We start from the raw sequence: 20443 nt of genomic DNA, 5'->3' as shown, positions 1-20443 counted from the left end.
TGTAACCCTGATAATATACTTTTTACTCAACTACATTAATCTGACAGTTTTCATTACTTTTCAAATTCAGATTATATAGAAACAAATCTAAATAAATTAATAAATTGTGATAAATTATTTAAGGTTAAGATACCTTGCATTTTATAAAGTAATACAACAATATCTCAACATTTAAGTGGTGCACATAAATCCACTAATAATCCAATCAAAATGATGATTAAATAGGCAATGTAAGTATATTTTGATGCTTTGGGATTTTACTTGGTTACCATGTGCTTGTATAGTAATAGATTGTCCCATATATATAGTATAGATATTTTTAATTAAGTAAAACATCAGGCCACTTTTGCCATTACTGTATGTTAACAATAACCCCGGTTCAATCAGAATCAGAAATACTTTATTTTAAGATTCAGAAAATGGAGTAAAATATTTTTCAAACATAAAAGTAAGTATGTGCACAATAAAAATACTATAAAATATGTACATGAACATAATTCAAAGTTAAAATACCAGTCCATTGACTCAGAGTGGCTGACAGACTGAGGGAGGAGTTGAAGGCCAACTCCTCCCTCAGTCCCTCTTGAGTAAGAGTAAGTTCAAAATAAAACATGTTTTTGACAGAATAATACATCAGTACTCTTTCTTCACACCTTGTCCATTCCCCCCGTGATGACAGAATAATACATCTCACGTCGTTATGTAACAAAAAAAAACACAGTTGTCTGTTGCGTAACAACTCTGTCCCCGCCCCCTTTTCTTCCACTCACCCGCGCATGCGCAGCTTCCCCCTACACTTCGCCATTGAGTTAGGGAAAGGGTCAGAGAGCCACTTCTTCGACAGGCAGCAGCTGCACGTTTCTACACTCTCACACTTCTCCATTAACCTGCATTTTTACCACTTGACTCACAACATTTAGTCCTGTGGATTCTCTAGGTTGTCAACCGCGTATCGTCACCACTACGGAGCGTGTTTTGTTTTTTTTCTCACCGGATTCTAGAAGTAACGGGCGGCTGAGAACCTGAGCTAGCAGGCTAGGTGGCTAACGGTTAGCTAGCGACCTGGCTAGCTGCACACGCTGAGGGGTAAGGGGTGTGCGGGGGGGAGGGCGACTCGCCTACTACTGTGTCACAACGTTTGATGGATCCGAGGATCGCCTGGTTTCAACCGGAACAACGTGGACCAGCCAACAACCTGTGGATGCAGATTTGGGAGACGACACAAGGGCTCGGCTACTTGCATGTGAATAACAGCGCCGGATCTCAGAGCACGTCGAGCCGCCTGCAAGCGCTTGTCAACGGGGCGTGTGGAGCCAGAAACGGGGCACTGAGTGACTCAAACAGGACTCCGGGGATGTCATCCTCAAGGGGGAAAGGGGACTTCACGGCGCAGCGGGACTTTATACCACTGGACATTAATAATAGCAACCAGAACAACCGAGGAGCCGGTGTCAGGCAGCAGGGCGGTGTCGGCGGCGGAGGGGGGCAGCAGGGCGGCGGGGTCTCCGGGCTGTGGAACGGACACCCCAACAAAAGGAAAAGAGACAACAAAGCTAGCACTTTTGGGTTCAATTCCAGCCTCTTGAACAGTGGATCCAACACAGGAGGCTGTGATGGGTACTCTGGCACGCCATGGAAAGTCAGGAACTACTCGGAGGGGATTATAGGGTAAGAGAGTTTGATAAAGTCACACACACTCACACAGAGAAAGCATTTAAACGAGGGGTTAATGAGCTGTTGTTTTCACCTATTTTAAACACTTACACACTGCAATGACATGCAATGGAGAAGATTGGTTGTCTGTCTCACCCCACCCACTTTTCATCCACACCCACTGAATGGAGAGTTGGATAACTTTTGTACTATCACCCAATGGTGTTAAGTAACATTTACTCAAGTACTGTAATAAGGTAACACTTTGAGAGACTTTACTTGAGTATTTCAATGTTTTGCTACTGTGTTCTTCTACCCCACTATTAGAAGTAAATCGTGTACTTTTACTCCACTACATGTATTTGATACTTTAAGTTACTTTGCAAATAATACTATAGTAACATTCACAAGCTACCCTGCAGTATACAAAGTCATTCAAACTAGCTGCACCTTTACCAGCTTTGATAACATTTCAATGATCAATCATTATAAAACATTTCATATATATTATTCTGAAATGGGCCTATTTGCATAATGAGTACTTCTACTTTTGGTACTTTAAGTATATTTGTATTCTAATACTGTTCTATTTTTACTTAAGTAACATTTTGAATACAGGACTTTTACTTGTAAAAGATCATTCCCACACTCTGGTACTTCTACTTTTACTCGAGTACAAGATCTTAGTACTTCTCCCAGCTTTATGATCTGTGAAATGTAGTCCATGCACACACATTTCAATACATTATTACATTCATACATCAAGGTTTAGTTGCGAATGTCTTTTTGTGGATAAGATGTAGAAGCATATGTCTTTGCCTTAAACAAAGCGAGTGGTTATTTATGCTTTATCATAGATTTCAAGGAAGTATGCACCAAATCTTGCATTCATTATTCAAACACTTGTATTTCCTGTTAACCTTTCAACAGAATGTCCTGGCATGAACACACACAAGTTGTTACACAAACCTTTAAACACCTAGGAGGTTTAACCATTTAGGTTTCATATTACTTGAAAGAGGAAATGGACACACCTCCTCTGCACTGCCACAGATATTGCCTCTGGGTATTACTGTATAAACTAAACGGCTCTAAAAGAATATTCCATGTGTGCTAACATCATGGAATATTGAGGGGTTGCATTGAGGGGTTGCAAACCAAACATTGCATAAAGGAGCATGGACACAGTACAGGTTTGCAGCCTACTAATACTAGTTAAGATGCATATTTGAGTAAACCTGTCACCATTTAAGCTGTTAATATAGAGAAAGCCAATTGAGGGTGTAACAGGGCGCTGCTCCAAACAAGAGTGACACTTTTTTTTTTACCAGATGTGGCCCATTTTTCTGGTCCTCCACAAGGTATTAGGCTGGCAGTATTTCAGAGGAAGTGAAGAGTTTATGGTTGTTGAGAAACTGCTTCTGCTTACAGTGTTGTGAGCAAAGGTTGGTTTGTTCGATATGATCTAAAAGCACAACACAAACTTTTAAAGCCATTATCGTGCACTGATTTCTGCAGGGAGCTTTCTGAAAGCTTTGAAAATCTCCATATCTGAGAGGCTGTAAAAAGCATCTTAAAGAAAAGGCTACATTGATAATGAAATGAGTTGGCCAATAGTTTTTATGTCGATCGACTAACTGTTTGTCGTCTAATAGTAGCAGCTCTTGAGCAATCACAAAATGAAACCAGGCAGGGTGACAGTTAATCATAAATGCTTTTGCAGGGCGTGTGCATATGTGAATTTAAACTTGAGTAGTCTTTTCGGGCATGCTTCATGTGTTTAACTTTTTTATCAGATTTAAAAGAAAAAACACTTCCACTTCTTTTTTCATAGTGTGTGCCAGGGGCGTTTCCTGGACCTGGAAACATTCGGGGGTTAGCCCACAGTTCATTAAGGTACATTAAGGTACCGGGCGCTACAGTGGACATTTCTACTGCAACACTCCCCACACGCACACATACACAGTGTACCCCCGCGACTGTTACAATGGAGGCTCGATAATCAGCTCACGGCATATAGGTGTAAGCAGGGGTAAAGTGCTATTTTTTACAAGTGGGGGGCGGACCTAACCTCCTCTAGGGGGGTCCTCACCTCCTAAAAAGATTTTTTTTTTAAATATTGAAGTTAAAAGCATCAATCTGGTGCACTTTGAGAGCAACATTAAGAGATATGGATACATCTCTCAACACCCATATGAAACAGAACTGTAAACAGATTTTCTTTTTCTTTATGGATATTTTACAAATCACTCCCCTGTGACTGTGTAATGTAAGGTAGCTTCATGTCGAACACTGACAGTAAGTCAACATTTTCCAGAGAGCTTTCTTTGAAATCACTAGGTAACGCTAAAAAACATAACATTTAGATTGTATGACAAAGTGTTTATTTAATATCTCTGGCTAGCTATAGCTACTTGCTAACGGTTTAGCTTACCTGCGCGATTCAAAGTAACGTCAACGTAGCTGTAATTTATGCTTTGCTTACATGTTCGCATAACTTGGAAGTTTTCTGACATTTACATACCTTGTTTACCTGGCTCAAGTGGTGGCTCTGGGGTTGTTGTGTGAGCCATCACTTGAGAATTGTCGTCTCCATCTTCAAAAACTCAGAGTCCGACTGACAGTTTAAACATTGTCACAGGATAGGTACCAGTCCATGCAACTCTCTGGTTGGTCTGGTGTCTTGCCTCTGTTGCATTCACTGAACACGGGAAATTACAATCCTGCCGTCCTCTCTAGTATCATGATGAGCTTCAGGTAAAGCACGGTTAATGTATTATATTATTGAGGGAGAATTGTCTGGGGCTAAAGAAAAAACATCCGGGGCTCGACGCGCCTGGTGTGTGCTCAGACTGACCTTCTCTTTTTTTTGGTTCTATTTTTTCCTTTTCCTTTTTATGTTTATTTTCATGGCTCTGTTGTTTAAGTTATATTGATAAGCATTTTTTGGTTTTGCCTGTGCGGGTATGTGTGGGTGGAGGGAGGGAGGGGGGAGTGTAGTGAGTGTACTGTGATATTACAATATAAATGAAATGGCATCGATTACTGTACACTATAATGAAATAAAAAGACTTGTAAAAAAAAAAAAGACTGACCTTCTCAGCATGTGTACAGAAAGACTGGCTTTGACACTTTCCTATTGTCGCAGAACTAGGTTAATCCTCTACTTCAATAGATGTGTTATTCATTATAGAGCGCATGGATTGAGCAATATTAGGTCACAAAGTATAATAAACAGACACACAAGACATTTATTAACTTCTTCGTCAGCCTTTGCTCACCAGTGATTCTTTTAGATATTAGGACTTGGGATAAATATTTTGTGGGCGAGGCTCTGTTTTAAAGACCTTTTAGGTGCACAGATTGGCCCTTTCCACGCCCCTTTGTGTCAGACATGTGTAGACAAGCAGGACACCAGAGTGTGGAGCTCACTGTTTGGCTGATCCTCATGTATAGTAATATGGAAGCTCAGTGTTTGCATAAAGACATTCCTCTGTGATTAGCTCTACTAATACCAGAACGTGAACCTCAGAGACTTGATCACAGCACTCTCTGACTAACCATACTGTGAATACACAATGCCAGCATACTCTGGAAATGCGTTTCGAAATGCAAAGTATAGACCTACAGTATGTATGGGGATTTAAACGCTCCCGCTGTTAAGCTTTGGTTAATTCTAGGTTAAAGCTCCACTTACAGTACATGCTTTGTTGCTTGGGAGATCCAGTCATGATGTGGGATGTTTAGAAGAGTAATAAACACCCTGGTTCACGGTTTTTAATATCCCATTTCCATCTGCTGTGATCAGCCAAATGGGAAGATGCAAGTTTACTGCAGTAAGCTTTGTAATTATAGGGGCTATCATCCATGTTGTGTCAAATTTGCAGAGCCCCTTGCGAACGCATTGTTTTATTTTCCATGGGTGATTGGCTTTTGCTTATAATTACACCTTTTATATCATACTATTACTCTGTGTTTACAACCATTTTTGCCAGTGTCAGAGGCAGTTTGACCATTCAGTCGGATTATGTTGTTGAGAGATAAAGTTGGATAACATAACTAAATACTGTTAATATTTACGTTAATTATGTGACCGTCTATGTCTCCTGTAGTTATTGAATTGCTCTTTTTACTGCACTGTTGGTGTACAGTTGTATTATTATTGTGCTGCTGCGTTTATTGTATTCTTGTAACTTTGGCACAACCATTTCCTTCGGGATGAATAAAGTCCTATCTTATCTTAACATTTGAACATATCAAGAGGACTGATGGTGGGAGTCAGTGGCATTGCATTTTTCCACGGGACACTTAGTACACTATATTTGGCCATGGGGGTCGGCTGGAGAGGCATGTGCTTATTTGTGTTTTACGCTCTTCCAGTCTTCGTGGGACAGAGAAGAAGGAAAGGGTTCAGTGTTTACATGCTCCACACGGCCTCACTCCCTCAAAACAAAGCCAACCCTCCGAGGGAGAAACCCGAACCCCTTCAGTGTCTCGCCATTCACGTTGGGAGCTCTAAGGGAGTGTTTCCACCTCGTTTTCTGGTGGGGTAGAAGAGCTTTTTAGACTCTTTATATGGGCACAGGAAGTCAGTGTAGCCTGGGAGAGATGTGGCCCATTTCTGTCCCCCTGAACCTTTCGGTTGTGTGGGCAAGATGCAGTTCTCCAAAGTCATTTTCTAACAGAGGGACTTTGTGAGTGAGGTAGAATTGGTGGAAACACTTTTGTAGGGCTAGGCAATATATCTATTATATAGGTGATATGAGACTTAATATTGTCTCTACAGTAAGTGTCTTTTCCTGGTTTAAAAGCTGCATTACAGTGAAATGATCTAACTTTCTAAACTTACATGACTCATCTAGGTCTTGATTTGTTTGTCTTTTCCCACTTAGTCATTGTATCCACATGACTGATGATTAATAAATGACAATCTTGTCATGCACATATTTTGTGAACGGTCAAAAGCAGGGGTGTCAAACTCAATTTAATCGCGGGCCACATCAGCATTATGGCTGCACTCAAAGGGCCGGTTGTAACTTTAAGACTATATACAAATACATATATAAATATATATATAAAATAATGTATTATATGACATTATTGCCTCTGCATTGGATTATTATCTGATAGGGTAATAACTTCATAATTAACTACGTCTGAAAGCAGAAGTCTGGGGCAAATAATTGCAAGTCTCTTCAGTGAGAATGTCACACAATGATTTAAAAAGAAAAGCCAAATTCTGGAAAACAAGTCACAATCAAAAACAGAAGTGACATTTATAAAAAAAAAAAAAAAAAAAAAAAAGTAAAATTCTGAGAAAAAGGCTCATTCTAAGAAAAAGGGCATATTTAGAAGAAAAAAAGTCAAATTCTGAGAAAAAAAGTCTAATTTGAGATGCATTGTGGGACATGTAGTTTATGGGCAATGTGCTTCTGTAAATCGGCATGTAACCGTATAATAAACGTATTATATTCTTTGCAAGCTCTTGTGGGACCACAGAAAATGAAGTCACGGGCCGGATTTGGCCCCCGGGCCTTGAGTTTGACACCCCTGGTCTAAAGTATTATAATATTTGACTTTCTTCATACATCCAGCCCCAGTCTGCTGTTTCTCTTTAGAAGTGCCCAGCAACAAGTACTCTTTTGAATTGTACAAAGGTAGTTATCAGGAAGTATAATCACACAATTTAACGCAATTGTTACATTCACCTCCCGTTTTTAAATTATTTGAATTTAGCACATAGTATTAGGGATGTCCCGATCACCTTTTTTTGCTCCCGATCCGATTCCGATCATTTGATTTTGACAATCTGCCGATACCGATTTTTCCCGATCCGATCTTTATGCAATGCATTAAGAGGAAAAAAAAGGTAACAGATAACGGCTGGTCATCCAACGCGATGAATTCAGCTATCTTGGCTGTTATTTTTTTGGCCTTTTCACTGTTCTGGGGTAGTTTCTCTTTCCTTTTAAAAGTCTCTGAAAGTGTCGGTTGTTTCAGTGCCGTTACCTGAGTGGCCGCTGTGTACTCGTCGTGTTGTTGTTGGTGGTGTTTGTATTAGATTGGTCATGTTGAACGTAGCTCTGTTCTTTCCACCACGCGGAACCTCCGCCTTGCAAACATTGCATCTGGCTGTTACACTGCCTTCGCTTTCAATTTATAATACTTCCAAACTCCTGACATTTTCTCTGTCCCGACTCCCGAGTCACCAGCTGAACGTAGCCTCTTGTTAGCTTACTGCTACTATTAGACACTGCGCCCACTCTGTTGCCAGATTTGAGAGAAATAAGCAACCAGGTCTATGAAAACAAGCCCAAAAGAAGCAACACATACATGATGTTGTGTAATTTTAAACCCAAAACTAAGGCCTCAGGATGACTTTAAGACGTGAACATGGTCATTTTTGTTTTGTAACATTAAATAAAATGTATAAAAATATTTTTTATAAAAAAAAAAAAAAATCCGATCCCCGATTTTTTTCCCCCGATCACGTGAAAATCACGTGATCGGCTCCGATCCCCGATCACGTGATCGGATCGGGACATCCCTACATAGTATGATAGTAAACTGTCCTCTCAGACGGTGCTCAAAATTATGAAAAAATAGCTTCACAAATGAAGAAGGAAAACATAAATATCAGTGCCAAACCCCTGTTTTATGGTCTGCAGTCATGTTAGCTCACATTTTAACTAGCATTAAAAGTATGTTTCCAGTCCCAGCTCGCATTAAGGGTAATTTATACTGTGAGAAAACACCAGAAACTCAGAGTGAGGGACTCAGGATGTTAGTCACTGTAAGTTAGACAACCGAGCAATTCCACCTTTTGTTTCTTGTGTAAATGTCTTCATGTTTTGCCCTGCCGAAGATTAGGTATCATGGGTTTTATGGTATGAGACATGTATAGTGTCAGCAAACCTGTGTCATGAACATTCAGTCAGCAAATATTTCCTGGTCAACCAGTTCATTCGATACACAGAGTTGTTGGTTTAGTTGCTCGATGACCCGCACATTTTTTTGGTCTTTTACTTTCTGTATGCCATCAACTGAAAATCTTTCCGAGGGGGCAATTCAATTCCCTTTTTAGTTGTTAAAAGCTATATTGACCAGTGTGTTGGAGGATAATCAGTTAGGCTGTATTGCTGCTCTTTGTTTAACTTTAAACTGGCTGTCAAATCAATACTTGTGTGTTTTAGTGTTTTGAGGAAATACAACACGTTTCGATGTGAAGCTTGTAAATCTCTCTAGTGTTGAAATGTGCCCTTTTAATGATAGTATTTCTCTGTTCTCCGGCACAAGGGCACCTCGACTTTACTTCAGTGTGTGTGTGCTACTTGTCCTGCATGCCATGCTTTGCTAGCTTGCCTGTGAATTCAAACTCATTAGTTTCTGCTATCTTCTGACATCTTCAATTTAACCTCACATGTGTTGAATGTCTTATTTATGCAACGCAATTTGCTCTGAATGTTGGTAATCTCAGAGCAGCCTATACCTGATTAATTTGACTGGAGCCTGGCGTTGGCGTTTTGTTCCAAGCAGTGAAGCAGAACATCACTTGCAGGCTAATGAAACGTGTGGTTAATCGCTCGCTGATGAGTAGACCCGGCTTGTAATTTTATTTCCATTTGTTGCCGCTGTCTTTGTGGAGATTTATGATTCTCAGCACCAGGACAAAGATTGCACCCCTGCGAGGCTGCGACTGAAGATCCATTATTAGATCTGCGGTTCGCCGGGCCTCTCCTGGCTTTGACATCGATGTCAAGCTCTCCCCCTGTTCACTGGTTGGCTGTGGACCAGAGCGTGTAAGGGTGAAGAGCTGCATGCCGTCACTTTGACTGCCGGTCACTTTGACTGCAGGTGAAACACGCCCTCGTCTGAACAGCACGGTGGGCAGCTCTGTGTAAACGCACACTTCCCATGTGTACTGAGGAATGGGTTTCTCTTTTTTCCTCTCCTGTCCAATGGAAAGCCATCCCAATGCTGCCAGACTGATGCAGTCACTGAGCGACGCACACTGCTTTTTCATAGCGTGTGCTCAGATGACCTTTCTTCAGCAACGAGTAAGAACGACTGGCTTTGAAATTTAATATTGTAGCATAATAATCTAATCATCTTTTAACTTGTGTGTGTGTGTGTGTGTGTGTGTGTGATGTGTGTGTTGTGTGTGTTGTGTGTGGTGTGTGTGTGTGTGTGTGTGTGTGTGTGTGTGTGTGTGTGTGTGTGTGTGTGTGTGTGTGTGTGTGTCGTGTGTGTGTGTGTGTGTGTGTTGTGTGTGTGTGTTGTGTGTGTGTGTGTGGTGTGTGTGTGTGTGTGTTGTGTGTGTGTGTGTGTGTGTGTGTGTGTGTGTGTGTGTGTGTGTGTGTGTGTGTGTGTGTGTGTGTGTGTGTGTGTGTGTGTGGTGTGTGTTGTGGGTGTTGTGTGTGTGTGTGTGTGTGTGTGGTGTGTGTGTGATGTGTGTGTGTGTGTGTGTGTGTGTGTGTGTGTGTGTGTGTGTGTGTGTGTGTGTGTGTGTGTGTGTGTGTGTGTGTGTGTGTGTGTGTGTGTGTGTGTGTGTGTGTGTGTGTGTGTGTGTGTGTGTGTGTGTGTGTGTGTGTGTGTGTGTGTGTGTGTGTGTGTGTGTGTGTGTGTTGGCCAGAAATGACATTTCAATGTATTTGAAAATGAATAGTAATTAGATGATATCAATGAAAGACGATATCATTGTTAATTAATAATTGTCATGCTAAGATTAACTCTCTCAATACCTTTTATTTCATTTGCAAAGATGTGCGCCCTCTCAGTGTTTGTGGCCTTTCAAAGTCAGCGATTATTTTTCTGTGGATCAATTTGACTAAATATTGTCGCTTACGTTACATTTCTCTCTATCCAAGCTACTCCATTGGAAGTAGTTTGGATAGATTTTGAAATATCGAAAAACATATCGCAATTGAAATATCAGTCAAACGATTGCAGTTATTTATGCAGAGTTAGCTCTGTTGAGAAATCTTAGACTATCAACACATGATGGTGTGATTCTGCTGGTTTGGACACATCGATAGGTTTGTCCTGCCGCTGGTTTCTACCATATAAATAGTCCAGATGTTTCTCTTCTGACCACAATGCTCCACTAAGCCTCGCACCAGCAGTCAGCTGTTTGGGTTTCTCTGTAACCGGAGCCTTTTTGTCTCAGCGGCCAAAACTTAGCTCAGTTCATTGATGAAACATTAATGAATCTGCCATCTGCGACACACACGCACACACACACTTCAAAGTATTGCTTGTTCATACAGTTGAATGTTTGAGCAGCACTGTGCACTGCTGAATGATGTTTGTGCAGAGTTTGACCCTTGAAGGCTGTTTCTTCTGCTCTGAAATGGAATATATTTGTTACATATTAATAGAATTTTAGATTTTTTGATTTGATTTGTGAATGGGAGAAGTAGTAGATGGAAAAAATACCAAACGGAGCGAATTCGCGTCTGTCCGCGTCTCTGCATTGACTTTACATGTAATCGCGCCGTCCCCAAAAATCGCATCGCGTCCGGTGTGAACGCAGCATTAGTGTGTGTGTTGCTCCGCTCACCGGTCCGTCACAGTGGGTGGAGCTGCAGGATTTCTGATTCACACACGTTGCATACCGCTATTTTATTGTCATTTTCGGACACCTTAAAATACTGCCAGACTGGTGAAGCCATTTTGGCGAGATTGTTTTCGCACAACGAAAAGTGTCACGTATTTTACGTCATCATTTTACGTCATGCGATCGGCATTTTTAGAGAGCACCGATCGATCAGCAGAGAGTGAGTATCGACCGATATCGATCGGTCCCTAGTAACAGCCATAATCCACACCCTTTCACTTAGGGGTTAGAAAAGTGCTTTACAATGAAAATGTTTAATTAAATTATTACCCATCTTTGTTGAAGCCAACATTTCGAGCCCGTGGGGATGTAGGGTCATGATGTTGGGACATGTTCTTGGGTAACATTGCCACTAAAAAAAACGGTTTTATTATGAGAATCCTGAATTATTGCTTAACACTTGAACATTGATCAGAGCATGTTGTACGTTCAGCTGTCATCAGGGTCATGCTTCAGGCAGGTGTTCCTTAAAAAACAGGCGTGCTGGAACATTGTTCTAAGGGTTTCAGTCTAAAGCTAAAAAATATCTGTCGGTAAGAACGGTTCAGTGTGAGGCGACAATCACCTCAATGATCTCTTTTCCCATCATGCCCAACTTAACAGATGGCTTCGGTTCACATGAAGGCATTTCAGCACCACACCCAATCCTCTCTCTCTCATTTATCTCTCTCACCTTATACATGCATCTGGCCTTCTTACCTTTTTATTTCCCCCTCAATGTTCCCTCTTTTTACCTCTGCCTTTTGACATTTGTCTTTACATTTGTCTGTAGCTGCATAAAGGCCTAAAAGCTTTGTAGGATTAGCGAGTGTCCTACTGAGCTGATTTTGAAGCTATTGTTTATAATATAAAATCTTTATGAGAAGCTTCGTAGAGTTCTTCAGTAATGCTAACTGATAGCTTGTCTTGTTTTTGAGACGTTTGTCCAGTTTGCACTAAAATCTGAAAGTGCTGAAAGCTCTTCTGACAGCTAGATGATTGCAATAGCAGTATGGATGCAGTAATTGCACTGCAGGGTTCTTACGGTCATTAAAAACCTGGAAAAGTCATGGAAATTCAAAATGCTAATTCCAGGCCCTGGAAAAGTTAGAAGCTAGTAACCCTGTTTGATTTGTTTTAGATAGGCACAACATGTTTCATATGCAGACCTTAATTTCCTGTTCCATGTTAAAATAAACCATTTTCAGTGGTACCGCTGAGAAAGAGTCATTTTTTTGGTCATGGAAAATTAGGTAAAGGTCATGGAGAATTAGGTAAAGGTCATGGAGAAGTCATGGAAAATCATTGGTGAAAAAGTGTATGAACCCTGGCACTGTTTTATCTCCCAATACTGATTCCAGTCACAAACTTGTGCTTATGTGAGCTTCAAACATAGATGGGATTTATTCATTATGAAAAAACCTGTTGTTTTGGAAAATAATGAAATAAAAATAAAGGTGGCTTTGGAAAATACTGTCATGTCAACAGAGGAATAAAGGGTTTAGCATAGTGCAATATTGTGAACTGAATCGCGTTTCTATAGCATTCATTGGTGTACAAATACACAACACTGCCTGGTAATGCAGGACACTTTGACTTCAGTGCTATGACTGCTCAGCTCAGTTATACACCTGTAGAGATGTATGTTGAAAACAGCATTTAGTCAATCACTCTATTAGTCATTTGACAGAAAATGCATCGGTAACTGTTACCATTATTTGTCATTTTTCAAACAGAAATGTCAAATATTTGGTTCCAGTTCCTTTTAAGATGTGCTGCTCGTTCTTGTCTTGAAATAGTTTTCCACTGTCATTTCAATGCATGACATCAATCAAGGACATCTCTTTGCATTCTAGGAGATTTTATTGGCATGTTTTATTATGCTCTGATGTTTGAGACCAAACAATTCATCATTTTTTATAATTGAAATGGTTTGTTGAAGACCTAAGTGTATGCAGGTGTTATCACAGCAAACTCTAAATGAAGGAGGACAATTCCACAAGTCCTCCGAGCATCGAAACTCAGTGCGTCTCTGGCTCGCTGTCAGAAGAGCTTTTAGCACTCATTCAGATTTCACTCATGCATGCATACAACACAAATCATCTGAAAAACAAGACTAGCTTTTACTGCAGCAGTGCTAACATTACAGGCCATCAGTGAGCATGACCCGCAACATTTCCCCGACACCAGAATAATCGTGCCAGAGGGAAATGTTGTGGAGAAAAAAAAGACGTGCTAAGGAGAAGGGATAACACTTTTCCTTCCTCTCAGGAAGCCTCGGCTCTCTGGAAATCTGTTCCTTGCGATTACATAACATTACTATGATATATGCAAGTTGGATAATCTGATAAGCGGTGCCAAGGGTCCATGTGTTCCCGAGGCAGAGATGAAACTTGATCCCAGAAGGAGGGGCAGGAGATGAGATTTCTTAGGCTGCCGCTAACACGTGATGACAGACGAGCTGTTAGCTGTGAAATGAAACCTAGAGGTGCTGTTGTGGAGTGGAAATACTCACGTCTCAGGATATCAGTTTAACTATAAAGGTTTATTATGTTGCGCTGTAATAGAAGCAAATGCCTTCTTTATAGCTTGATGTTTACGCGTGCTTTAAAGTACATTAAATGGGATCATACAGGCCTTTTAAAATCCTTAAATTCAATTACAACACATTAGATTACGTTGCATTAGTGTGAGGCTTTGGGCTGATGTGTGTTAATTATTCAGAATGAAACTACAGAGAGTGTGTTCTCTGACTAATGTTGTGTTGGATGCAGACTGTAGCTGCTGAGTTTCTCTTACCCTTAAATGAAACCTAATGTGTCCGTGATGGAAGCTGGAGTCTCTGCAGGGAAACAGATTAGGTCATTAGAAATAAGAGTTGTTTTCATTATACTAGAACAGGAGGGGCTAGAAAGGGAAACCGAAACTTTTTCCTCCTGAGAAAACCCTAACAAATACAACAAAAACATCGATTAAAACACGCATAAAAGGTGGCATTTCAAACGACTTGGTCACACAAGTAAAATAAAAGCTCAAAGTAATGTGCGACAAAAAGACAAATAACTCAGTTTTCATTGTTCATTATCTTTGACGAAACAAGTCAGTGAAATAAAACCTTTTTTTATTTGTGCTCAACTCTCTAAATGTTCCCTCAAGATAAAACCACAGTCATGATGGATTTGTCTGTGTGACATGTGTGGCATGAAGCATAGTTCTCATGCATTATGCAACAGAGGTGTTTTTGTTTTTATGGGCTTATCATAGTGGCTGGCTGTTTATATTGGCACTGTTCGATGCTGGCAATAAGATGCGTAGTCTGTTATATAATCAGAAGTAACACATGTGAATACTTCCAGGCACATTGTGACATGTCACCATGCTTTAATGTTCAAAAAGCTCTTTATCCCTGTGCTGCAGCATAGGGCTGCTCGATTATGGCAAAAATCATAATCTCGATTATTTGGGTCAATAATTGATATCACGATTATTAAAAACGATTATCCATTTACTTTGAAAACATCAATTTATTGAAAAAATAAATTTGAACAGTATGTTTTTAACAGTTAATTCAACTGAAAAACCAATACAAAAAAATAGTTTTATTTCGATTATGTTGTTTTCATAATCGTTGCAAGCCAAAATCGTAATTGCGATTAAAATACGATTAATTGAGCAGCCCTACTGCAGCACCTCTTTTCACCCTCTGTCTGAAACCAGAGCCCAGTCTGCTCTGATTGGTTAGCTGGCCGACTCTGTTGGGATTGGTCAACCGCTTGGAGATGTCCCGCCCCTAAGCCTAGCACGTACAATGTGTTGGAGCGCTAGCCAATAGAAGCACATTTTTCACATTTGTTTTGACATTTCCTATGTATTTTCCAGAAAATAATAATAAATCAATTATGAAAACATTACGTAGTTCAAGCCCTTTTTGAGACAGCTGCAAATGTGAATGTTTTTCAAGTATTGGCTGCTGTACATTGTCCCGTTGTCTGATAAGCCTTCAGAGTAGCTTCCTTGTTGTTATATTTCATATTCATGTCTATTCACACACTTGCATAGCGTTGTGTTTTTAATGCTGTTCTGTTTGGTTGCCAGTATTTAGGGGGTTGGTCACTTTTCTGAAGGTCAGCATGATCGCATATAGCTAAGGAGAACAATGTTTTATTCTGTATCTATTTCCGAAATAATAACGGTGAAACCCAAAAACGTTGTCTGTAGTCAGAGGAAGTGTTGTTGTAACATGACACCCAGAAACCTATATGGACAAACAGTTCTCTATGTGGTGCAATCCTAAGAAAAAGGCAGTGAGTGTCAATAGCTGCTTTTTTGTTTTTTCTTCTCCAACTTTCTGTGGCACACGCAGACTTTACTTATTCTATTTTTAAAAGCTGTAACATGACTTTTTGCCAAGAGGAGTTGCCTATTATGGTCCTCATGTGTGATGTGTTTTTGCACGCGTGTGTTTGTGTTCTTATTTGTCCGCCCACACACTTGTGCATGTGGACAAAGTTGGTCAGTGGGAAAGTCAGCGCATGTGGCCTCAGCGACCTGTTCCAAGGACAAATGTGGAACTGTTGCTGAGACTGCGTTTACTGAGTACATATTATTTTGACTCACACAGCCCTGTTATCCTAAAAAAAGGAATATTTGGTTTGGCTTAACATTGAAATTACAACCGGAAAGAAGTGACCCCTTTTAGATTGCAGTTAATTATTCACCTCCGCCTATATCAGACACCTGATAAACAACTATCAGGTGGCGACTTGCGCTATAAACACATCACAAGTAGGTTGAAAGAGAGTGGCAGTAGGAAACAGCATTGTCAAATTGTTTTCTTGAAGCCCATATTGGACAGTTCAATTTTCTTAAATGTTTTGTATCACCAAGACATTTGTTGTTTTGTATCACTAGATTTAAAAGCAGCAGAATTTAAGAACAATGTGCTTGTTTATGGCAAGTTATATAATGATAGTGATATTCAACAACATTATCGATATTTTCTCACACGGAAAGGGATTACACAGATAATATTCTGTTTCTGCTGCATACATTTTTATATAGGCCTGGTGATTTGAACACAGTAGCACACCTTTATTTATAATTTCATGTATTTATTAGGTACAGTGCACATTAATAAACAGGGGCTATTGTTCATCTGTAGTCCCTGGACAGCTGTTGTAAAGTCAGTCACACTAAAAATAAATTATATTTAAAAAAACATAACAATTTCATAAAATCCTTTAAAAAAATGCAACATAGAAGCTCACCATTTTGGAAATGCTAATAAAAAAAACAAAAAAAATCCCATCTTCCCTCTTATTTTCTCAGTGATTTGATATTTGACATACAGACACTATACAGACAGATTATTTGCAGGAGTTGTGCGTTTAAATATGCACGTCGAGAGAAGCTTTTCTTCGACGTTGAGTCAATGTGACTTCAAGTCTGACTTGTGGTACCTGCAGCAGTTTTTGTTGGCAGTGTCTCAGCATACAGATTGTGTTTCCGCTGCAGGGGGGGCACAGATTGGACTAGGAGAACAAGAACAGTCATACCCAGATATACTCAACAACACAAAAACAAATGTACTTAATTGATCTGTTTTTAAGACCGTAACAGTTGACGTCTATTTTTCTTTTAACAGTATTCCCATTGTGATATGATTAGCAAAATAAGTCATTTTTCAATCATTGTTCTCATTTTCATTGAAACATTTAACATGATTATGAGGGGGATCTTTGAAAATAACATGTTCTTTTTTTAATTCTGTTGACTATAACGTAGGGCTGTGCGATTATGGCAAAAATCATAATCACGATTATTTGGGTCAATAATTGATATCACGATTATTAAATACGATTATTCATTGACTTTGAAAAAATCAATTTATTGAACTTTAAAACAAATACAAATAATAATTTGAACAGTATCTTTTTAACTGTTGATTACCCTGAACGTATAATTCAACTGAAAAACCAATACAAAAATAAATGATACATTTAAATAAATAATATCAAAATAATAAATACCAATAAACAACATCAACAAATATTTTGGAGCGCACTTCCCCAAGCTACTAAACATATATAAATATGATAAATACAAATAAATGAGATCAAATATGTTGCAGTGCACTGTCACAACCTAGCAAAGCAAAATAATTGTTTTTTTCGATTATGTTGTTTTCGTAATTGTGGCAGGCCAAAATCGTAATTGCGATTAAAATACGATTAATTGCACAGCCCTACTATAACGTGTAGTCCAGGAAATCTCTGCACCACCAGCAATTGTAATAAAAAAAACTTTATAATAATTACACACATTTAAACAAATGTTGCAGCTCCATTTTGTGCGGATTTCGATACAATTCAGGTTAAAAGTTCATCATTACTAAACATTAAGGTCCAAGGTTAGTTTATTTGTATAACACATTTTAAGACACAGAGGCAATTCAAAGTGCTTCACATAGGCATTCAACACATAATAATTCAAAGCAAAACAAACACACAATCAACACGAAGACAATTCATAAAAGCGATAAAATACTGGCTGCAACTAAAATTGCAATGATAAGGCACGGTTAACCTGTGAAGCCCGAGAGCCCCTATTAATGTGTCGTACCCGATTAACAGGAAGAAACTCAGCTAACTGACGATACGAACCATTTTTACCGAAACAAAACACAAGTCTAGCAAGAAGCGTCTAAATGAGCCCTGAGCGAAAAAATGCTAACACACTTAGCACATAACTCACAGCTTAAATACCCTTATTACTTATCGTATCTGCACAAACACGATATCAATTAGCAAGCTGAGATTCCACAGATTATACAGGTATTAGTATCATCACTGAGCGATCAGAACTCGCGGCGAAATGACAACAAACAACAACAACAACAACAATTAGCTTTACGGGACCAAATCGGAAAATAAGTCTTACCGTTGCTGTGTTCTCTAAAAACGCTGTTGAAGGTTAATCCATAGGTTAATCTGATGTGTCTGTGTCACTTTGAAATGATTACTGATAATCCATCATTCCATTTTTATGTCAATAACGGAGTTTTCATATTAGCTGCTAATGATAGCTACGAGAGTGTATGGCAGTTTCCGGTTCCGGGGCATTCTGGCTGCGCAGCACTCATTCACCAATGGGTAATGTTTAGATGGATTTTTAGGAACTTCCCCTCGATTCTATTGGCTCTAACGGTTAAAAAGAGGTGTCAATCATCAAAATGGACCGAGGGGGGCCAGAGATATGGAAAATCCACCCAAATGACCCCAGAAGTGTTTTTTTTGCTAAAAAGGTCAAATGTCACTTGTTTTGCATCAATCTTGATACAGGGTACTTATTATATGTTTATAGTTTGGATTCCTAAAGCTTTTAGTCTACTATCCCATCATTCAAGGGTGGTTTTCACTATAAGTAATGTTTATATTTGGACGGACACTATAATTTACATTTTTTTACTATGTTCAATCTGAATTTACTTTAAAATAAAAAAACATCTATATTGATTCTGACTTTTCTACATCCAGCTCACAGGTTTATCAATGCTTTGAGAAAAAAGATTATTAATTTACCCCTTTTAGAAGTGAAGATATAGTCATTTGTTCTGGGAATGTCATTTTCGAGCCTGAGACCTGAAAAACAGGCTCAGGGCTTAAGAGGTTAATGGATTTCAGGATAGGCTGCATTAAAAATAAATGTTTTTAACTTTGATTTAAAAGTAACCCAGGGTTGGGGCGGACCTCAGAATTAAAGTAGTGTTTCTAATTGAAATTAAATGTATAATGGATGCTACCACAAAAACCCACTTTTCCCTCTGTCCTTACAACGCTGTGTTCTGTCTGCAGGTTGCACGAGGAGGTCAGCGACTTCTTCGAGTACATCTCTCCACGGCCGGAGGAGGAGAAGATGAGGCTGGAGGTGGTGGACAGAATAAAGGGAGTCATCCACGACCTGTGGCCCAGCGCTGAGGTACACATCGCCTCTCAATCATTTCATTTGTATTTGTTCCGTTCACGGTATGCACAACTTAATGTATTACAATTATTTGCAAAACATGTCTCTATCACCTTGGTTGGTGATTGGCTAATGGTTACACAAGCCAAAAAATCGTTATGACATCATAAAGTGGCCAAAATTTGATCAGCTCATTTTCAGACAGGTTTTTATATAAATGGATCAGGACAAAAAGTGAGAGAATCTTTGTTCCTGAAACTTTCAGAGTGTCTTTCCACAGAGGGGACACATGTTTATTTAAGAGACATGAAAAAGGGGATTTTGCACAATAGGTGACCTTTAAGAAAATAATGACTTATCTCTCCTTTGTGGTTGTGGTTTGAATCGCAGCGTGTGACAGAGCGTGATAATCAGATTGAGAATTGCCCCCAGCTGTTTCCTAAAAATCTTGGCTCTAATCTGAAAGCTACTTGGCATAAGGGCTGAGGCTATATGAAGAAAACATAACATTAACCAAATTACTCGTATCATGAAAAAACGGTCCAAACAGCTCTATCCACTATAGCATACTCATGTGATTAAAAGATTTGTGCGGTGCCCCCACAAATAGAATCAAATTCTGTGGGAAACACTGACACCTATGATATTACATTTCCAAAACTTAAGTGAGGTATAAAATACATCTACTCGTATATCATTAACTGATCAAATATCCAACCAATTTTGGCCGAACAACTGGTTTAACAGGTGGGAAATTAAATGTTCTGTTCACTGGTTTAATGCTGAAACCAGACTACCTTGACACAGTGGCTTTTGTAATGTGTCGTTAGCACAGTTAGCATATGAGCTAGCTAATGCCTTTCATACAGCTTCCTGTTTGGGCCGTGTTACCAGCGCCACCTCAGGCTTTCGCTGACGCTGACTTTGATCCAGCTGATAGAGCAGTTTGGCTCGAAGGTTGTCTGCTCCGTGCTTAAAGCTGTTCCTAAATTAAGGAGCACAACTCTGACCCCAGCCTGCACTCCTTTTCCACTGTGGAGTGAGCGAGGGGAATCATCCACTCAACCTGGTGCCTGTTTAATTAATGAGCTTAGATGCATAGACGTCTACCAGACGCTCGCAAATGTTTCCACACCGTCTCAACAGGTGTATATATGCAGGCTTGTCTGGGTCAAATGCACTAAAACAGGTCTAGGAATTCAAAAAAATAGTACAATCACAAGATGTAATATA

The 20443-nt window shown here is 39.5% G+C and overlaps 1 protein-coding gene across 1 annotated transcript in view; it reads left to right on the top strand.

Annotated features, from left to right (window-relative positions):
* Positions 1–819: 819 nt before the first annotated feature.
* The window catches only part of tent4b (terminal nucleotidyltransferase 4B), a 38339-nt gene continuing 18715 nt past the window's right edge, over positions 820–20443 (top strand). Inside the window, exons 1-2 of the mRNA XM_034148408.1 lie at positions 820–1668; positions 19102–19225. Coding sequence (XP_034004299.1) covers positions 1142–1668; positions 19102–19225 — 651 coding nt within the window. The 5' untranslated portion in view covers positions 820–1141. The remainder of the gene's footprint in view (positions 1669–19101; positions 19226–20443) is intronic.

This window comes from Trematomus bernacchii, unplaced genomic scaffold (genome assembly GCF_902827165.1).
Source record: "Trematomus bernacchii unplaced genomic scaffold, fTreBer1.1, whole genome shotgun sequence".
NCBI classification, from domain to species: Eukaryota; Metazoa; Chordata; class Actinopteri; order Perciformes; family Nototheniidae; genus Trematomus; species Trematomus bernacchii.
The sequence above is the reverse complement of the archived record's forward strand: the minus strand, read 5'-3'. Positions and strand labels throughout refer to the sequence as shown.